This window comes from Bradysia coprophila, unplaced genomic scaffold (genome assembly GCF_014529535.1).
Source record: "Bradysia coprophila strain Holo2 unplaced genomic scaffold, BU_Bcop_v1 contig_138, whole genome shotgun sequence".
Lineage (NCBI taxonomy): Eukaryota > Metazoa > Arthropoda > Insecta > Diptera > Sciaridae > Bradysia > Bradysia coprophila.
In genome coordinates, this window is record NW_023503409.1 from 5,483,385 (window position 1) to 5,504,804 (window position 21,420).

General features: G+C 33.2%; 3 protein-coding genes and 1 long non-coding RNA gene across 6 annotated transcripts in view; 2 read left to right on the forward strand and 2 right to left on the reverse strand.

The window, feature by feature from the left end:
• The window catches only part of LOC119073706, a 32,383-nt gene extending 16,070 nt beyond the window's left edge, over positions 1–16,313 (forward strand). For both annotated transcript variants that reach the window (XM_037179311.1, XM_037179312.1), the window contains 4 exons: positions 10,329–10,472; positions 11,319–11,336; positions 11,427–11,665; positions 15,303–16,313. In XM_037179311.1, the coding sequence (XP_037035206.1) occupies positions 10,329–10,472; positions 11,319–11,336; positions 11,427–11,665; positions 15,303–15,984 (1,083 nt within the window). In that variant the 3' untranslated portion in view covers positions 15,985–16,313. The remainder of the gene's footprint in view (positions 1–10,328; positions 10,473–11,318; positions 11,337–11,426; positions 11,666–15,302) is intronic.
• LOC119073726 lies at positions 1,894–2,216 on the reverse strand. Its single transcript, XR_005087077.1, has 2 exons — positions 2,092–2,216; positions 1,894–2,026 (listed from the first exon to the last, which is right to left on the reverse strand). It is a non-coding gene; the product is annotated as an uncharacterized LOC119073726 (long non-coding RNA).
• LOC119073722 lies at positions 4,408–6,965 on the reverse strand. The gene is made up of 5 exons (XM_037179345.1): positions 6,907–6,965; positions 5,043–5,197; positions 4,870–4,980; positions 4,741–4,803; positions 4,408–4,681 (listed from the first exon to the last, which is right to left on the reverse strand). The coding sequence occupies exons 2-5, from the start codon at positions 5,107–5,109 to the stop codon at positions 4,476–4,478; spliced, it is 447 nt and encodes a 148-aa protein (XP_037035240.1). The 5' UTR covers positions 5,110–5,197; positions 6,907–6,965; the 3' UTR covers positions 4,408–4,475.
• A 2,718-nt stretch (positions 16,314–19,031) lies between the features above and the next one.
• Positions 19,032–21,420, forward strand: part of LOC119073708 (thyrotroph embryonic factor) — a 41,050-nt gene continuing 38,661 nt past the window's right edge. The window contains exon 1 of one of the 2 annotated variants that reach the window (XM_037179328.1): positions 19,032–19,719. In XM_037179328.1, coding sequence (XP_037035223.1) covers positions 19,620–19,719 — 100 coding nt within the window. In that variant the 5' untranslated portion in view covers positions 19,032–19,619. The remainder of the gene's footprint in view (positions 19,720–21,420) is intronic. The other variant, XM_037179329.1, reaches the window with a different exon arrangement.

A 21,420-nucleotide genomic window follows, 5' to 3' on the forward strand; every position in this document is an offset into this window, starting at 1 on the left:
AGTACTTTTTTGTTGAGTGGCAACCATACTTAAGTTAAAGCGGTAAATTATTTTGTTTACTTAAAAGTCATACGACTGTCCTAAAGGTTTGTTCCAATTAACTGTTAATCCGAACTTTGACAACAGGAACGACAACGACTTCATTCAAAACAGACGTATCTTCTTCTCTCAGTGAAGGGAATCATCAATGATCAATTACCAATAATAATTATCAATTATCAACATAGTAAATGGAATAGCTTCCGACCTTAATCTCGGGAATTCCATTCCTCGTCGATTAAAAGAAATTTTATTAAAATCGGTTAAGAATTATTACTCAAGTTATCGTCATGACAAAAAAAATTGTTGCCAACAATTACGTTTTTGATAACATTTCATACAATATCGCCACAACACATTAAATTATCATTAAATTATCATTATCACAATATCAATTATCAGCGGTGTATTATCATGTATTATCAAGTATCAACAGAGTAAAATCCTGTTTTTCTGGAATAGTTTCCAGAACCTTATACATTGCCCATCCTCGAACTTAACCTCAGAAATCCCATTCTTCTACGTTTTTAATAACATTTTATATAATATCACCACAACACATTCAATTATCATTATCACAATATCAATTACCAGAATTGTATTATCAATTACAATTATCAATAAAATCATGTTTTTCTGGAATAGTTTCCAGAACCTTATCCCGACATAGCTCATCTTCGAACTTAACCTCTAGAATTTGATTCCTCGTCGATTAAAAAAAAAATCATCAAAATCGGTTAAGACTTACTCAAGTTATCGTCGTGACAAAAAAAATGCTTACAAATAATTAAAGTTTTGATAATTTTTCATACACTGTATGGTTACTAACATTTTAGGGTATTTTCTGGCGTAAGACCCTTGACTTTCAGTCAAGGGAAAAATAGCATCTCTGTATCCGAACATTCCGTTCATTGATCACTCGGTTAAGAAGATAGTGTTAATTTCCCAAACTAGAACTTGTGCATACTTGCAAGGTGTCGCTGTGATTGACCAAACAATTATAACAATCTTCGTTTATGTATTCAAATTGCATCAAACGTAACAAGCGAGTCGTGTGCGTGCCGTTAATACGTGAATTAGATACAAAAATGCAATTTTGCTACGTTCGTGTTAGCGGGATAATGTTTTTAAATAAATTTTAAAATCGATACACACCATTTCGATCGGTTTGACCCGACAAACACTTATCTGTAAGGTGAACATATTGTCTATATATGATATACATCATCGCCTTCAAATTTAATTATTAGTTTTCGTTTCGTTATTTTCAAAGGGCATCACATGCGCGGTAATTATTAATGCGATGGTATGCCGTATGAATATTTTCCATTATTTTAAACTTCTTACGTGATGATGCCGTAAGTTTTACCGAAAAAGGTTTTAACGTTAGGTTTTCGTTAAAAAATTTTAATTTTAAATATTAACCATCTCCGTCAGACATATCTTTGTTCATTATTAACATCGACTACATAACCGAACAATTGATAACCGAATCACATTCTCATGTCGTTACTTTTTTTTTCTCTCCATCAGAAATTAATATAATAACAAGAATATATTTTAATTAAAAGGTCGTGTTAAATTTATGCATCCATTGTTGTGGTGCTACGTATTATACACGTCCAATTTATTTTCATTATTAAATTTGAATAACAGCGACCAGATATATGAGTAAAAGATGCTCCTCGCAGGTAACATATAGCTTGATTGCTGAATGTATAGTAAATTAGAACCTGAAAAATTACAATTGAAATATATGGATTAACAGCAGTACAATGCCTGTGTGTGATATATACAGAAGAGAAATGTTACATTATAAGTAAATTATCTCATTTTGATAGTTATATGTTTGTATTTCACCATTATCGTTATTAAGATATCCCATTGAAGAGAAAACACAATGCAATAGTATACTGAATTTCCGCTATAATCCCCTTTGTTTTCGTAGTTCTTTTTTCGCTTTACATTCTTTTTGCAATTAACTAGGCTTTAAGATGAATATGAGAAAAAAAAATTATTAAATCTTTGTACTGGGTGTTAACACACACTTACCTCAAGCGATATGATTAATTCGATGGAAACGATTGAAGAATGAATTATTTTCTCATTCATGGAAATTTCAAGTAAATTGTAAGAACTCAAATGGAAAAACAAACAATTAATGTTCTTTTAACGGGAGTGAAACAGCCTTTTACATAACAAGGGATAATAACATAACAAGGGATAATAGTACATTACTTAACCATGGGGCAAATGATGGAAATGGTACTTCTTGTGTGAAATTTGCCGATCGAGGTGTAGCCAAGGTCGGTAAACGCACAAGAAATACCATTTCCATCATTCACCCCATTGCCAAGTAAGGCATTTTATTCAAAAACGAAAAATTTGAGGTAAAGTTTTGTATCCGTGCATTAAAGTTAACTTTACCTCACGTTTTTGAATAAAAAATGAAAAGTCGAGTTATCGTGTGAATCTAAGGCGAAGCCGACGTGACTTCTAAAATTAAGCTTTGTATAGTAAAACAATGATTTTCGACCCGCCATATAATAGTAGATCGCCTTCGTCTCAGCATACAAACTCCACACTCTTCAAAACAACGATTTTCCGATTATGTTTATTTTACCTCTTAAGTTCGGCTTAAGTTCGTAGCACATAGGAGGTAAAAAATATTTTACTCTCACCTCACCACACCGCATTTGCTTGTTTGGACATTTTTAATTCGACCATCAGGTCCGGCCCTTCAGCTTAGGGTACATACTTTACATGCAAGCGATGCAAAAATCCTAATTTTGTCCACTATGAAGAGTTGGCAAGCATGTTCACCTCGGGGGGAAATACGAAATTCCACCTTGAGCGATTTTCGGCCCTCGCTTCGCTCTAGCAGCAAACTTTTGCTCTTGGTGGAATTTCCTATTTTCTCCCTTTGGTTAACAAAAACCTTTCTTTTCTTAGGAAAGTTCACATGCATTTTTCGCTGTTTTTAATTCACAGTAGCCAAATTTTTTTTCAAGAAATTTTTCGATAACATTGTCAACATTATCAAGATAAAGCATTCGATCCCGTTTGTAAAAGTCCTTATCTTCGAGGTTTATAAGATCCATTTTTGTAGAGTTACAATTATTACTGGCGGTTCACTTACTTCTTAGTTTCTAACTTTTTTAAAGAGTATTCTGTATTCATAGTGGTAAGTACAGTACAGTCCAGTAAATTACTGGATAAAGAAAACTTCGTTATAGGTATCGACAACAATGCTTGAATTATGATAATTCTTTCGCCTTGTAGAATCAATAATAATTTTCATTTCAGGACCACACCATGGCTTCTTCAAGCCTTTAAAATTATATTCGTCCCAACACAATGAAGTTCATGTGTTGTTTCATTGATGTAAGGATTCGATTTTTATGTCGAATATTTTTACCGGAATTTTTCAAATAGTTCTCTGTCAGATTTCTAATTCAAACGAGCTGAACGGTAGCAAATATTTCAAACATTTTTCAGACTTTTTAACCATAAATTGCGAAAATCATTAAAATTTATTATGTCGCGTTGCAGTGTGATGATATTGTAAAGAATTGAACCAGTTTGTACTGTAATGTAAAGTTGCTGCAATTAAATACACTTGTTGTGCTTAGTTTATATAAATAGTGTGTATTTGAACAATTCGCGCTGATAGACTTCTTAAACTCAATTTTAATTATTAGAAATGGTATGGAACAACTATCGAATAAGGTGTAATTATCATGAAAATGTTTTTACTTTTATGTCTTTTCACTTATTTTTTACGAGCAGCATTTCCATAAAACGATTAAATTGTAAAAAACTGCATCTGAATTGCTTAAGTAAATGTGGAAAGACGGTTTAAAAGTGTCAAATTCCAAGTGACTAAACTTAGAAATGCTCGTAAAAAATGGATTTTATTTGTTTCTGAAACAGATTCTAATGAACCAAAATTTGATATTAATCTTATGACATTTAATATCCAACTCTACAAGCTCTAAATGATTCATTCAAGTAATGAAAATCAGTGTATTTCGAAACTGCGCAATAAAAGAATGAATTTACGAATATTTCAAAGGTTTATTAGGTCAAAACAAATTTTCAAACCGCAAATATTCTGCTTGATCACCACACGTTTTTCGCACAGAATAAATATTATCGCTGGTTCGTTTGCCTTTCGAACAGGTTTGAAACTATTACTGAATTTTTTGTATTAGTTTTTTATGATTCTATTCAAAGGTCAGGTCATAAAAATGTAGAACGACATCAGTTTCACTCGGAAGATTTGTAAATTTAGCTCACTGTTTGCAGAAATCAAACAGAAGTCCAAGAATTTGCAATAAATAGACTTTCATCCGCCAAGAACACAACAATTCTCCGAAATTTTCCGTCTTTATTTCAAATTGAAACAAACTTATCTCACCAAATATTCCGTAACACTAGTGAATAACAAGATTAATCAAATTGCAAGTATTGATAGCCCCTTGAGCATTCGTCATTGTGACTCTGAGCTGAGCGGGAATACCGTCGTGATATTCAGTTGACACAGGAATAGTTGCAGTTTGAGTTACTGGTTGACCGGCGGCAACTGGACAGGATGGAGTCATTGTGTTGCAGGCGTTAGCGAGTGCTGGTGGGAGTGGAACTGAAATATAAAACTATTAAATTTTTTCTCATTGTGTGAGCAACACTATCTGTGATTACTTTCTCTTGTTTCACCAAAAACAGTTGACGATATTGCTAGTGTCATGCCAGCGGATGCAGCAGCTAGAAACGAATAGTAAAACATTGCCATACCTCATAGACGAACTATTTTAATAATATTTTTCTTACTCGGATTGAATCCAACTGTATATGTGACCGATTGTCCTTGGTTGACATGACATGGAGATGCATCGCATCCAACAATTACAAGTGAAGTAGGTTGAGGTAATCCACCACCACCTGAATAATTTTTTGGATAATTGAAAATTTCAACAGCAAAATGTCAAATAACTTTTGCATACATCCGATAACGGCGTGTCCCAAAATCATCGATGGAAGAACAGCGGCAACAAGTAATAAAGCAAACATTTTGGTAGAGCTTCGATTTGGCTTTGCACAAAAGAAATCGAGAAATTCAACTGAGTTTTTGCCGACAAAATGGGCCAATATATAGAAATCGGGTGTCAAGAAACCATATCGGCTTCTGATAATAAATCTTTGCAAAAATTTAATGTGCGCATGGTCATTATCTAATGAAACCAGAGATTAGGCATTTTATTTGATAATAATATACTTTCTTAAGGTGATAACAATTGACTTATAACGCTTATATAAGCATTTCATCCATATAAATTTTGTTGGGGACTTGTGTTCGACGGGACAATCTATTTTCGTCCGGTTTGCCTATTGTTTTTTATCTCTGAATGCAATAAACACAATTTTATCGAATCGAAGTTCAACTTGTGACTTTATCATATTCACTAATCTAATGCTTGCAGTCCCCCTAATCAACAGAGATTTTCCTTTCCATGTTTGTGAAGAACCTTCACAACTTAATAAATTGATTCACCATTGTATCTGTTTATCCGTATTACCTTTTAGAAATTGCTAATCATCTGTTATCGACGACAGCAATGACAAAATAAATAATGGCCTTCGGTTAATGGGGTTTTATAAGAATGTAGGTTTGAATAATGCAAAAGATTTTATATTAACGCTAGTACTGTGAGCAAAAGAAGTAATAGATTCAGTTGTGATACGTTAGCTGTTCCTCAAGGTTAATTATAAGAGGCAGTGTCGAGTAAGCCTAATTATAGACAGAAGTGATGTGTAATTGGAACAGTGTTGTTGCTAGACATTATCATTTCTGTTCAGTAGATGTATCTAAAAATGATAAGCCAAAATTGAACGAAAGCTCTTAAGATTTGTCAGTGTACTGTATCTTGCACATGATTTTAATTCGAGGGGAACCTACGCGAGCAAACTCTGTCCCTATACCATCTACTTCCAATGCCGTCTATTGGCGCAGGTATTGGGGTACTATTTCCTTCTATTCGCAACGCATAAAAAACTTTGTACGATTTCGTGACAGAATTTCATACGTTTAGTTGTACGGCAGTATGGGTCATCAATAGCAAATAGCACCTGTCCTAGTAATAATTAATTACACACCCAGGCCAGTAGTGAAATATTACAGGAAAAAAGTACTCAAAAGTAAATTTGAAACTGATACGTTGGTGCTATCTCATATATGTGTTCACGTTACTGACTCCAACCTGTACTTAACTAAATACATTCAAAGATATCTTTGTTTGTACAAAACAACAATGCGAATCTCATTATAATTTCTTAGATATTCAAAGAAAGAATAAAATCCCAAAAAAATAATCTTTAAATCAATTTATAAAAAGTGTAATATCTCACTGTTCTTACACTCATAGAGAGATTACGTTCAACAACCTCCCGTACAATTTTAATTGAAGAGATATACATATTTCACAAATTTATTGATGTTGTTGTTATAATGTGGCTATGGGATGGCCGTAAATTTGAATTTTAAATTATTTATTTTCGTTTTGCGATACTATATATGAATGGACTGGCTGGCATTGAGTGTGAAATTTATTAGTTTTTAACGGATTAATTTTTTTTACATGATATAGGTGCCTAATGTAATTTCGATTTATGCGTACATGCCTCTTTTTGCACGAAATGTGAAGAACAGCACCGAATTGTGTCGTGAATAGTTAGGAAATGTTTTCATTGATTGACCCGACATATTTTACGGTAATATTTACTGACATATCTTCAACTGGATTTAATTATCTGTGTCACTGTTTGATTGGATTATCCAAAAGTATACACAAAATCGCGAATATTTTATACCTTCAATTTGACTATATTTTTCCAAGCAACGTCATAGTACGTTATTTCACCATTTGTCGTTTTGTGTTACGTATGGTTCTAGCACCGACGAAACGAATGCACCAATAATAATGCCAGATACAGCACAATATAAAGGTATCGAATTTCGATGTGTGTCCTCTAAATACACAGATGTCCTTGGAACAAAACAATGGATATGTGTGACACAATAGTGTAAATATGTTGCAAAGTAAAGATATTTATTTGAATGGAATTGGATTAGAGATAATTAATTCAGTTTCAATTCTTGATTTAAATTAAATTTTGTTTGTACTGTGCATGCATAACCCATTATCATTGACATTATTGTGGTTCGTTATCATTATGGTTGGGCTATACCACTATGGATCTTATGTTACAAAATACACGATTTTCCATTTTACCTGAACTGAAATAAAATGCACATGCAATGTTGAATGAGTGTATTTCTATTCTACGACATTGTGTGACGATGACGAACGAAGCGAAGTTTATAATAATGAATCCATTCCATATAATGTTTGTATATGCTTAGCTTATACACATACTATGTAGTTGGTCATATACCGTGTGCAACATTACAGAAAAAAATATATTCGCAAATTCCCTTAATTTATAAGCGGAAATGTGTATGAATATTTATTGTAATGTTGCATGCACGCTACAACGAAATGTTGATTCGTTTTTAAAGAACATTATGATAATATTTGTCCATCAAGTTTGCTAGACACACAAATCAGTGTTTTAAACTTAGTTCAGGTGAAATTATAACTTTTTATGCTTGCCTTAACTTACTAGCCGTATTGTTGGTTATTCCTATAACACTAAGAAATCGTTATGTGCCTTCGTACGTCTATGTGCAAGATTACTCAGATTTTATTTGGAACAGATTTGATCACGGATCGTTTTCCAAAAAGATGGTGAAACACAGTGTACAACCAATTAATGTTACTCCATAATTACATTACAGGTATAGTTTGTTGGTTAAAAAAAAAAATCAGTTTCGGTCTGCTAAGTCTGAATTGAATTGAACTATGAAATTTTCCATATTTTGAAATAATCTTCACATTAATGCAGTGAAGAAAAAAAAATTGAATAAAGACATTTGATGTACAGACAATACGCGAGGCATTCTGGTAAGATGAGTTTTAAGTACAGTTTCACATTAGTGAGATCTGATCAATAATATGAATCTTAAGAATTTCATTATACCTAAGATGTGTGGCGAGGCGGTTTTTTTACTTCAAATGATTACAATGACCGGATTCTATTCTTTCAATATTTCCAGGCTGTTTGATGTGCCTTATTTAGTTCTTGTTTTGGCTTTTCAAATTATCTCCACTTTACTTTGATCGAACGATAGTAACCAATTGACTTGTCAGATGTCTAAATTAATGTTAAAGCAATTTTTCTGTCAACTGTGAATCGTTTTATATCTCGATCGCTTTATTATTATTGGGACACTACGTACACAAAGAGATTTAATTGATTGAAAAATAGAGGTGTCGAAATATGGTAGAACTAAAGATATTTGAAAATAGATTTAGCGGAACCATTGTACTTTGTTCATTGGGCTTCCTGGTTTCGTTGCGATGTCGGCACATTAGCACCATCTTTTGTTGGCAAAATCCAAACGGTGTGGGATCGAATACAGCAAATAATTAAGTCCATTTGTTCAACATAATGAATTTCAGCGAAATTTCAAGTTCAAATTGAAAGAAAAAAAATTAATCTACAAAAACCTTCAGCTTATTAATCGCATAATGGGATTGTTTTCTTGTTCCAATAATTCTTTTCACGCGAATTTTTTTTCTTCCAAAACTGTTCTGCTTGAAAACATATGTGGGTTTTATGAAACTAATGGAGACGTTGTATCAATAAATCATTTCAAATCTTTTGTTTCATTCAAGATTGGATTATGATTTTAATCAGATTAAATACTTTTATGATGGACTCAACGCGAAATATCGAAAGAAATGAACTGCAAGAACATGATTTTTTTTCACTTATTCATTGTTAAGTGTATTGTATGATCAAAGAAAATTTAGCAATTTCATGCGATGGAAAGAATTCTGAAACAGTAAAATCTGTTCTGGTAAATATAATTATAATATTAATAAAAAAAGCTACCGTGGCTCATTGATTAATGCGTTTTTTGTTCGAATAAAAAATGCGGTAGGTTTCGTTACATTCCATCACACTAAATTATTTTATTGAAAAAACTAGTACCAAAGGTACTCATAAAACAGAAAAACAGCTCTCGTGCATTTTTTTAGTATGTCGAAAAGTGTTGTGTTAAAACTTCCGCTATTGTTCTTACATAAGGATCTCACGTCATTGTCTTGTCTTCTAACGAGAAACCTTTTTTTTCTTTTCTTATTTCTTCATTCATTTATTGAGATTAGATAAATTTCACACTGCATTATATTGACATAGTTTCGTTTTTCTGTTTCAACGTTTTCGTCGGAACGTTATAATATCGCGAGATATATTGATAAAGAGTCTGTTCAAGTCTCTTTTTAGAGCTTCCTGTGATGTTTTAAGTGTATATCGATGTAACAACTTTTTTTATATCAAAAAGCTGACATGCACTTAAAGTTGAGTAAAAAAGAATTGAAGTTGTCTTATGGGTTTACATTATAAAAATATTGTAGCATAATACAATGAAATTCTGATTTTTTACGAAAAAAAAGGTTGTTGACTTTAACTAATATTTACCGTTTGTGTAACTTGGTGTGTATTTTAAGAAAAGAATTTTAATTTTTGAATTGTTTGGTTGGCAAATTCCTTAAGAGTAATTGAAACATATACTTCTCAACAATACATGGAATGCGAATTCAAACTTTATTCAAATACCGCGGATTATAGTTTAATGAAATTCACATAATCCCACTACCTACGGTGCCGATAACAATAGTTATTTACGTATCTTTTGTGGACGGTAGATTGTGGACGAGTTGCAGTCAGAATGAAGTTACAACTTTACATGGAAAGGGATCAAATTACGAGAATTTTTTTTTTTAATTTTGTCTCAAGGCATAAAATAGCTTTCTGCATGATTCATGCCTCGACAAGGTTGTAATAATTCATGCACTTCTTTCGACGCCATCAGTCATAGATCCATTACATAACTCGAAAAAGTCGTGTGTTTATTAACATCGCCTGCTCCACGAAAACTCCACTTTCCAGCCCTCGATCTGAAAATCACGATTCATCTTTTACTTAAAATAATGAATTTTCAGAAATTTTGCATATCTAGACGTTGACTCTGTCGAACGTGATACATTGCCATAAATAACCACGCAATATTTCCATATTTTTGTACCCAAAACTTGGTTTTTTCAGTGTATTTTTATCATATTCCTTATTTGTAACACTAAACATTTCTTTCTTTCTGCTTACAGGAGTGTCAAAGCCTTATCGAGAACAACCGGCGATTAATGGGTGACTCTACGTTAAGCTCTGAGCGAATAAATGGAAGTAACAGTTGTGTGGAGGAAACACTACTTCAAACTCAAATTGATTCATTGCAGTGGCAATTGAAGCAGGTCAGAGAACAATGAGCAATTATTGCGAAGCTAATATTCGAAAGAAAAACTTCCACATAACAAAAAAAAAACTGTATTGCCGCAATAATGGTTGATAAATACTTTCCAACATTAACTAAAACGTACAAACTCAACAGGAAATTTACTGGCAATTTCTTCAAATAATCTTAATTTCGCGAACAAATATTTGATAAATAAAAAACTAGTTACCGGTTTGATAGAGCCCATTGTTTATATTTTGAGTTAATTGAATAGAATTTCTTTTAAAAAATAAAATGTGGTCAGGTGGAGTATGTACGAAACACTTACATGTGTATGTTGCTTGACTTTAATTTAATTTTTCCCATGAACAAGAAAATTCGCAAGCATTTTACGCTCGACTGCCACCGTCTCGGCAGACATTACGCACATTAACATCGAAATAAAATCACCGAATCCGCCGTTACAGCATTTACATAACGTTAAAATAATTTCCATGTTTTTCATGTGCAAATACGGGTATCGTGTCGGTGTAGCGGGCGTAATTCAATGACATGTTTAGCAGATAATTCGTTAATTATTATGATTTGTAATTAAAAATGTATACAAATTTGAACTCGGTGATGGTTCAGCATAAAAATTACCACTTTGTTCAACAAGCATCTTATATTTCCACTTATGCGTTTACTACACGCCTTTCGAATTATTTTTAAAAAGGAAACAGCTACTTCCTATGGCATTGATTGTTCCGATCAGTTCAAAGATTCATTTCTACAGTTTCATTTTAAATGATTCTTAGTTTCGTAATCATTAATTCAACATTTTTGACCCCAATTCAAATTCTTTTTTTTTTCTTTTTCGTTTAAGGTTGAAGCCAGTCGTCAGGTAAGCGTATATAACAAAGCGAATTTATTTTATTTCCAGAATCATTAACCATCATAATTATGTTCTTATTGCCATATTCTTCATTTAAAGATGTATCACGCTGTTATGGAAGAAGTTGTGCGATTTTTAGATCGTTGCCATCAAAGCCTAAATGCTATGGAGACCAATAAAATTGGTCGATCGAAAAGCATCAATCACGTTTTCGGTAACGATTGCGATGGCAAAAGTCGAATGCGAACCAGTACGATGGATCGGTCAATTGAAATCGGTGATGTGGAATCGAATGCATCGCTTTCTGGATCATACTCAAATTTTCGAGATTTTACATGGTGAGTAACGTGCATCAACGTAAACCTAAAAAATGTCTTGGTCATATAAAAACTCCGAAATCGGTTCGTAACGCAATGATATTACCAATCTTTTGTAAACTGAATTGTGTGGGCGAAACGATAAGTAGAAATATGACACCGTTTCGGATTTCTTTTTTTGTAGACGAAAAATCGAATACAAATTCACAACCAACGCCTGATCTTATCAATTAAAAAGATTTAATATAAATGAGCCCTAATGCCTTCGCTATGCTGTGATGTTTTTAATATTAACACAACATGCAACGCAAACACATTCGAGTGCCACACGACACATAAATTAATCCAAACACCGTCACGATCAAATATATAAATATAATCTCGGTCTACATCTAAATCTAAAATCCGATACCACCTAGGGAGATGTGATAAAAATATTTTACCGAAAATAAGTTGACATTCCAAGTTCATCAAAAGAAGATATTTTACAGAAAATCGAGATTTTACTTGAAGGGTCAATGATCAGTGTTATTAAAATTAAATTTAATTAAAACAACGTTGATTAGGCTGAACCAATGATACCCGGAACGTTTCGTTATTTATTGAATTATTGAACTCTGGTATAAACCGGTAGACTATACGACTATATGTATAGGGCCGTCTTTGAGGGCAAGCTCATCGGATATTGTATCTGTGATTGGTCGACCACAACCGTTCCTTTTTTGTATTCGATTTGATACCCTTTCTGTTCTTGATAATATATTGAATCAAAACCACTGGATATCATTAACGAAACACAATTATTCTAACGCCTCTTCGTACACCATTCACGTTCCGTCGTCATGGGACACTATTAAACAAAACTTTTATTTTAAAACACCTAAAATTTATAGCATTCCGTGATTTCGGCTATTCCACAAAATGTTCACATTCTTTTCATGATTTATTTAGAAAATAAAATCGAGAAGTTTTATAGATCACAAATTGTGCATTATATACAGCTCACTTGTCTGGAGGCAAAAATAGAACAATTTCGGAAAACTTTTAAATATTTAAAATGGTTTATTATTAGACGGAATGGTGCAATTTCCATTCGCATTATTCCAATGTGTCAGATGTGTTATGATAAACTTAATGAATGTTTGACTTATATTTTTACGGTTAAATGAACATTACGACGACGCAACATTTCAATGGTTTTCGCTTTAAATGAAAATTTGTAAGATCTCCCACACGATAAAATTTATTTTCACATATGGCATACCAGACAGTGTCTTCTACATTTTCATTGATTTTGTAAATTAATTTTCGTTTTTTGCATCGTGGGAAAATATCAATCAAATATTAAGTGAAAAGATGCACATCAGTTTACGCATAGACGGGCACCATCTGAGCAAACAGCTGAAACAGAAAGTGTAGCGTTTCATTTCTGATTATTTTATTAATTTCATTATTTCTACTGTTTTACTCTAATTGAATAATTTGTTTTGTAGATTTAGAGATGACTGCGACCTGTACCAGAAGAAAATATTTATTAATGAGAGTATCAACCCTTGTAACAAATAATGCGTTCATAAATACTTTTAAAAATCAATCTTAAAAGACATTCGACGCTATGTTCTATAAAAACAGGTTTTGACACCTCTGAGTTTGTCACAAAGGCAGTGTGTTAAATCTAGTACTTCTTTTGTTTAAAAATTCCTTTGCGTTTGACACTAGCTCTTTTATTTCATTTGTTATAACATGCATTTAAGTATAATAAAAGAATGTCATTCAAAGCTTTTTCTGTCACCGTTCTCGATAACAGATGGCTTCTCAAAAACTGTTATCATTTGTAAACTTCGTTTCATTCCGACCCGTATGTTAACCAAATTATTAATAAAATGTTCTTCGAAAGAGACAAAATATTCTGTGTGCGTTTTTCATAATAAATATTTTATCTCTTTCCTCGAATGGTTTTTTGATTGAAAGCAGTAAACTCAATCTATCACACTTTTTTCATAACACCAAAATACAAGATTAACCATCGAATTTCTCGCGGTGAATTCTTGCATTGAATTTCCGTTGCAGATGGGGAATCATTTTGTACTGATATATTGTCCTGCGCTACTGTAAAATACTGGAAAGCTAGAGCTCAAATGTAATAGATTCTTGTATAATTCATCTCGTATGTACATTTGATCCTAAAACTCATGTCGGCGCTCTATTCTTTTGTAAACCAACTTCACTGCTAATGACATTCATTGATATTTTACCAGAGTGAACTTCACCAGAAAGTAGAGAGCAAAGAATGACGACTTATAAATTGTGGCGCCACTGCAGGCCAATCTAGGACATTGCCGATCTATGTAGTAGTTCGTTTCTTTTCAATACTTTAACTAATGGTTCACTTTCCATATTTTCGGAGACTTTTTTATTGTTCTCAAATCTTTATTTTTATTAAGGTTAATGATCTTCTCTCAAATTAAATCAAAGTAATTTAGAGTATTTTGCCTTAAACTAATCTGTTACATGTACAGCGTCTCAACGGACGGTTCAGTGAAATGTGTTGAAATTCCACAAATTTGTGCTTGTGTTTCCAGAAATAAAACATTTTCGTTCGGTGTCTCATATACACAACACACATTAGCGGTGTGAAAACAAATGTGCACAAAACATCAAGACACATTTTAAATTAGAGTTATTACTACAAAATTTCATCTCTCGGATAAATAAATTAATTTCTCCCGTACGTCCGATTAATGTTCGCGTGAGCTTTATATAAAATTTGACGCGGCAAAAGGCGTTTTGTTCAAATATGTGTAATTTACTGTTTGTAATACTTTAAAATCGAAACGAAGGCAGAACAATAAACATCAAAGATTGAGTTTACGAAACACACAATATCGATGTAAACAGCAAATTGTTTTCATTGTTTTTCATACTATAATGATTGGTTATCTGATTCGACGCTATTAAAATATGATTCTATCTTGCTTTGTGTTTTTGCAATGTAGCTCATGTGGCTCTTCACCTGAACCATATCGATTTAGACAATTTAAGCAAGAGAAAAGATTGACCTCGAATTGCGTTGTTATTAGCTACACTTATCTTCGGTACTCGGAAAGTTTTTCAAGGAAAATCGAAAATAGAAACGGTTTTGAAGATATTTGTGGGTACACATAATGTTCCATCTAAACACACACGATTCGCAATGTTTATCTCTAGTTGTACCTCGTTACCTCAACATCAAAATTTTGTTTATGTAACTTAATTACCCACTAGATTATAGTTTGCTGTAACGATTACTTAAGGTCACGAACAAAGTGAGGTAGAACTTGCCTATATGCCTTATCATCAACCTTCTGACGTTGAAATATTGTTCTCATATGTGACGACTGTTTCATTGATAACAATCGTTTTACTGTCTACCATGGTTGCTGTTATAGGCTTCGATAGAAAACCATTGATAATGTATCAGTTTGATCCAATAACTTTTATGAAAAAACGTCGTTTGTGATGAAAGTGGAATTTTTCGGTACACGAGGCGAAGTTGACGAAAAAATCAACTTTTCATCTCTTGTCACAAAATATACTATTTCCCTATGCAATTGATGAAAGTTAAGAGGGTTGTCATAGTAATCCTGGCAAAAAATCTAATAACTTTTTCTCCTTCTAGGCGTCGTTCACCGAAGCCGACCCAACCATCATCCGATCACAACATTGAACTGAATCCGGATAAATTATCGCAAGAAGCATTTCGTCTGCTACGAACTGCTCAGAATTTGATCAATCTAAAAGAGCCATGTCTCAGTGACGTCCAGTCCGATACTCAGTCCTACAAAAATTTCGAGTACAACAAAAAGTCCACATTGCAGCGGAAAATGAACACACGTGAAAGTCGATTGTCTATACAGAGTAGTACAGACGATTCCGTACATTCAACGTCATCATCCCGAAACGAAACGGATGAAGAAACACATAACCATCAGTCGCCATCGTCTACATTTTGTATGATGCCATCATCGCATATGAATCGAAAAGATTTTATCAAATCAATGACAAATACGGCAGCAGACGACGAAAGTGGCTTCAGTTCGATGAATTCATTTCAGGAGATCGGCTTGCCAACACCCATTTTAAGTGGGTCTGACAGATCGGCTGACAGTGCTCCTGAAACGATTCCCGAAGACGATAATGATACAAATGACACCACTATCATGCCATCATCTTACATGGGTAAGACGAGACATGCACTGCCAATTGTTCATCGCCGATGGGACTCTGCGCCTCCAATACCGCCGAAACGAAATTTATCCACGTACAACGGAGATGATGCACCGAAAGTTCTTTGGGTTTAAATTTTATCCCCAGCGAACGGGAAGGTGTTTTGGTACCAAAGTTATGAATTTCGCGAAGCCTCAAAGCATTTACTAAGATTCCTTTGTAGATTTCATCCGGAAAAATGCATACTGGAAATGTATTTATTTTCATTGATAGTGCGTAAGATTCAATTCGTATAATCACTCCTAGTATTATAGTTTTACTGATAATCTTAATTCCTATTCGAAATGAAATGATTTTAATTAAAACCAAATCCTGTATCATAAAAGTAAACAAATTGACCTTGGAATTCAATAATAAAGAGAAAAAAAACAACATTTTTAAATAAACTTTAAAATCAACGTAATTTGTGTGTCAATTTATCATTATTTTTGCAACACTGTCAATCTCATCATTGGAAAATTGGCTGACCAACACAGAGAGGCTTAAGTAGAGCGACACCGATGACGAATTGAATTGACTGTAACAATTTCGTGAAACAGCTCGTGCAACAAAGTTTAATTCAAGAAAAATCGAAATTAAATCGCCTTAATTGAGCAATTATTACATTTTGGGTAAAATTGGTATTTTGTTCACCAACACAAAATTGGTCCAGTTACCTATAGACAATAGTTACCTATAAAAAATGTTGTTGAGGTAAACATCAATCATCTACCTGTTGAAGTTATTGGTTAAATTTATCAAGTGCTCATTTCAACAAATAGAAACACTCAAGTGGGTTTTGGGCGTACAATTAGAATTTTTTCTCCGATTCTACCATACGTATATGGTTATGCATAACCTTTATAACACTTCTCATCATTTAAAGGAAAAATTCGTCTGTTCTTGGGAATCTTACAGTCGGGAAAATATAGAATTCTGGATTTTAAGAGACATAATCGTTTTCAACGTTTTTCTGTATTCTTTCATTTCGCATGTTATTTCAAATGGCTATTGAGAGAACTAGAGAAACGATGATATCTCTAAAAAAAACCGACTGTACACAAAAAACTGGCAAATTTTTCATATAATAGTAGCGTTTGCTGGGGTTGTGATAATACGCAAAGCTAAAGCGGAAACATAGTTCAAATTTTGAATTGTATGCACGCATTCGTATAATTCTATACATGGCGTCAGTGGCGTCAAAAGGTTTTTAACATACACTCGCAGAATTTTGAAAACCGACACATTTTCTATTTTGTTTACTGTTTTTTTTTAATGCATCGGTTTTCAAAATTCCGTACGTGTAACGATCCAATCAATCAATCCAATCCAATCCAATCAAAACCGAAAAATCCAGACGTTCGATCAAAACTAGTCTTGTCTATAGGATAATCAATTGTCGTGGTATTGATCCATAAGTTATTCACTGGCAAAAAAGAGTGGAAAACTTCAAACACTGTTGTTTTTACTTTGGAATACTTTACTACACTATACGTGCCAAAGCCGAAGGTTTTGTAACTTGTATGAAGTGGTTGCAGCTGTGAAGATATTGTAGAAATAACCTGCAGACGAAGTTATTGAACGAAAAGAATATTTGTCCTTTTGTCAGTCCAAGGCTAGAATATTAGGATGCACGAGCATGAATCTATTTTTGTATCGTAGAACACGTAGACATAATTTATTCCTACACACACGGAATTTTGAAAACCGACATAATTTCTGTTTGTGTGTTTTACTTGAGTTTCTGATTTCTCCATATAAAAATACATGCAAAATTCACAAAAAACCAGAAACCACGAAACAGAAAATTTGTCGGTTTTCAAAATTCCGCGAGTGTACGAATCCACTCTTCATAGGGTTAAAACATTATGACTCGTAAAGTTCGTAAGCATGGCAATTTCGTGAACTTTTGTCATTTGTCCCATATATTTTATGTCAAGAGGGTACGAAACACGGCAGAGTAAAATAAACCAGGCAGGAGCGGTTCATTTTCGAAACGTCAAATAAGGGTCCTAATACACTGTATGAAAATGAACTCAAATGAACACTGACATAAGTTGAAAAAATTTATTCGCAAAAAATATAGGGCTACTAGATTATTCAGGTCCCTAGTCAAATCAGCGCTCCTAACCTGGTTAACTTTACTCTGTCGTGGTACGAAATCATCATACTCACGAGCCCCTATTTAACCCTATGAGGTAGTCAAACTGTCAGTCACTGTTAGAAGTTGTTATACATAATGTTAGGGAGCATATCGAGATGTCGACAGCGCCACTTCACTGTCAATATTTATTATACCTCTTCGAAGAATATTTACTTTACAAGACTACAAACTCGAAGGCCTTAATAATTCCGTCTTTTGAATGAAAGGTTATAGCTCTTGAGTTTCAATTTTGGAACGTTCAAGATCATACTTTTACTTACTATGGCTTATCAGCAAGCTTCGATTTATAAATGCGCAATTCTCCATAGCTAAATTCTACCTCATAGAGAGTAGCACTGAGCCGGATCAATGCTACTCATAGAGTGTGATCTATCTGACTATAAAGTGCGCTCAAATTCAAACATTCTCAACTCAAAATATTTTTTCAACTTAATATATTCAATACGAAGCACAAACCTCCATCTACACTTAATTTATAAGCTTTAAAAGCTTTGAAACACGTACTGCCAGCAAATGTGTATAGGTTAGGTGAGGTATATAGTGTTGGGTATGTTCGTTTCATTTTTTTATTTACTTTGAACTTTCTTCAATAGATGGAGACTATGCCACGTGTATATTATATATTTGGAGAGTACATTTTTATATATTTTAGTATTTGATAAAAATATTTTTATTATAGGGTCATGCGCATTGCACGATGTTTTTATATGGTGTCGCCACCTATATTCCATTGATTTGTATGTGGAATTGAAGAGCTTTCTACCAACATTGAAGCAAAACATTTCGATTATATTCTCTCTCCAATGTTTAGCGATATGATAATATACCAAAAAATAGTATTAAAAAATGCACAATTTCTCTCTATTGACGTAGTGTGCGATTAAATACATTGTACAGATAAGAGGAACAAAAAATCGACTGTGCGAGAGAATATGTGAAACAAAAAAAAAGTAAAAAAAAATAAATTCTAATTGCTGTGCTGTGCTGGTTGAGCCGAAAATACACGAATAAGAATTAGAAATAAAATATTTTTTTTCTTCTGATCTATCAGTGTATGAATTCATATGAGAATATGATATAAGTGACTCTTGTGATATAGTGTTGTTAGTGTGTTTGTTATGTCGTTCTTAAATATATATTTATTTTAAACTCTAGTTGAAGACAAGTTTCTTCGGAAGGTCCCTCTTTCGAGTCGGTAAACGGGTTGACTTCTCGCGCGATATCGCAATTTAAACACGGGCAAAAAAAATTATTGGTTTTTAGTAAATGGTTTTTTACTCGGTTGTGTCGCCCCGCGAGTGACTTCGTTGTATCAAACTCAGAAGAGAGTTTATGTAGGGCTTGTCAAAAAAGGCTCCGCATAAGCCCACCCGTGAAAAGGCTTCGATTCAAAAAAAATAATTCATTTTATCATTTTTTTTAATTTTAAATTTAAATCAGTGGGCTGTGTGCTGATGTGACTTTTTCCAAAATACAAAAATTGTTTTTATTTTTTGAGTGTAAATTGGTGAAAATTAATTTATTTTCTTCTTGTTGTCCAATTGTTCATAATTTCGGATAATAATAATGAGTGACAGGGAGCGTTCCCCTACACTCATCGAATCTGGATTAAAGAACCTCATTGGCGGTCGTGACAGCAATTACCCATTGATTAGCGGAATTAATGGTAAGTATCTCAGCTACTGTTCCATTTGTGTGCACAATATCCGTAAAGTGAAATAAATCGATGATAGGGAACGTTTCATATTCATAAATTTTATGCTGATAATCGTTTCACATTCATGCCAAAATGTCTCACACAAATTGTTCCAATTTGTTTTATTGTCGAGTGCATGCATCGGATCAGAAAATTTTCTTTAATTTTAGCTAGAAAATTGAAATCTCGTTGAAGAAGTGTTCATGTCATTTGAAGGAAAAAAAAATTGTTCGGTTTAAAGGTCATGTTCTAAAAACAAGTTGTGCTGATAGAACCGATATAATTACTCAGTTTATGATAGAATTGCTGAGTATTTAATTGATTTATTATACAGAATGTGAATCGAATGAAAAACTTGCAGAATTTTTCCACTGCATGATATCTGTAAATGAAAAATATTTCACAGGAAAAAAACAAATAATTTATTCAAAGACTTTGACTCAAGACATGTGATTTAATTTGGGTATGTACGAATAGGTGCAAAATCGTACTAGAATATCGCTGCTTGAAACATATGTGTACGATAATATACACTGCATGCATGTGTATATATAGCGGTTGTCTGTACATTGCGCGTTCGTATAAATGTATGGATTTATTGAAAATTGTGAGCTTAATGTTGGCCGAAGAGAACAAACTTCTCCTCAGCTATATTTAAATGGAAGTTTTATCGGTTTTTCCATAAAATTTTAATTGAATTATGCTTATAAGAACTGAATGTTTTTGTTCAGGTCTGTTTTTGAAGCAGTTTTGCATGCATTATACTTGCATATATGACGGAGAAAAATTTCCACATTTGAGCTTTCGAAAGCTTTTGAAATAAACACCCTAATTTGATATATACTCACCTGTGATGTGTTCGCCTGCTTTAAATTGCAATTCCATACAAGCTTTTACATTTTCGGCTCTTCTCATAATCAGCATAAAGTATAGTTTCCACTTAAAAAGAGCACTCCGTTTAGCCTCCGTTTACATGACAGTTGTAAAATAGAACAAAGGAACTGTCACGTAAACGGAGTACAAAATTGAATTAAATTCAATTTCCACTCCGTTTGCGTGACAGTTCTTTTGTTCTATTTTACAACTGTCATGTAAACGGAGGCTAAACGGAGGCTAAACGGAGTGCTCTTTTTAAGTGGAAACTATACTTAAGAATGTAGACGCCCCAAGGGAATTCAAATTTTGCGCCAAATTTTCATTTACTGGATTCAATTACTATATAGATTTGCATAGCAGTCAGATTAATCTCAAGTTTATGAATTAAAATTGGAGTTGTCGTAGTGGAAAAACTTCGCAACTGTCGCTTTTGCATTGATAACTATTACATACTCAGTTTAAAGGGAAGAATCTTAATCATTAAGTAAATCAAAAGGTAGATGTAACCTTTACCGTAAGTTGAACCGAATATTTGTGAAAAATGCTATGGTTTGAGAATATATCCAAACTTTGATCTATCTGGTGTGCTAGCTTTCTAGAAACCGCGAACGTTTCAGAATGGCTCATTTAACCCCAGAAATATAAGTCTCGCTGTAGGATCGTTAAGTCTGTTGCTTCTATTGTTTAACGTATCACCGATAATTGTTTGATACAGAATCTTTTACTTCATTTTTTTACCTTGATACAAAATCTTGTACTTCATTCGTTTCGAGGTTTACTTTTACTGTAAAAGAC

Bases quoted from the DNA above. Each gene is read 5' to 3' on its own strand.
- LOC119073722 (XM_037179345.1), bottom strand. From the start codon at position 5,109: ATGTTTGCTTTATTACTTGTTGCCGCTGTTCTTCCATCGATGATTTTG. The intron at 4,981-5,042 runs GTATGCAAAAGT...AAAATTATTCAG, and splicing joins GGGACACGCCGTTATCGGAT to GTGGTGGTGGATTACCTCAA. The intron at 4,804-4,869 runs GTAAGAAAAATA...ATTCGTTTCTAG, and splicing joins TACAGTTGGATTCAATCCGA to CTGCTGCATCCGCTGGCATG.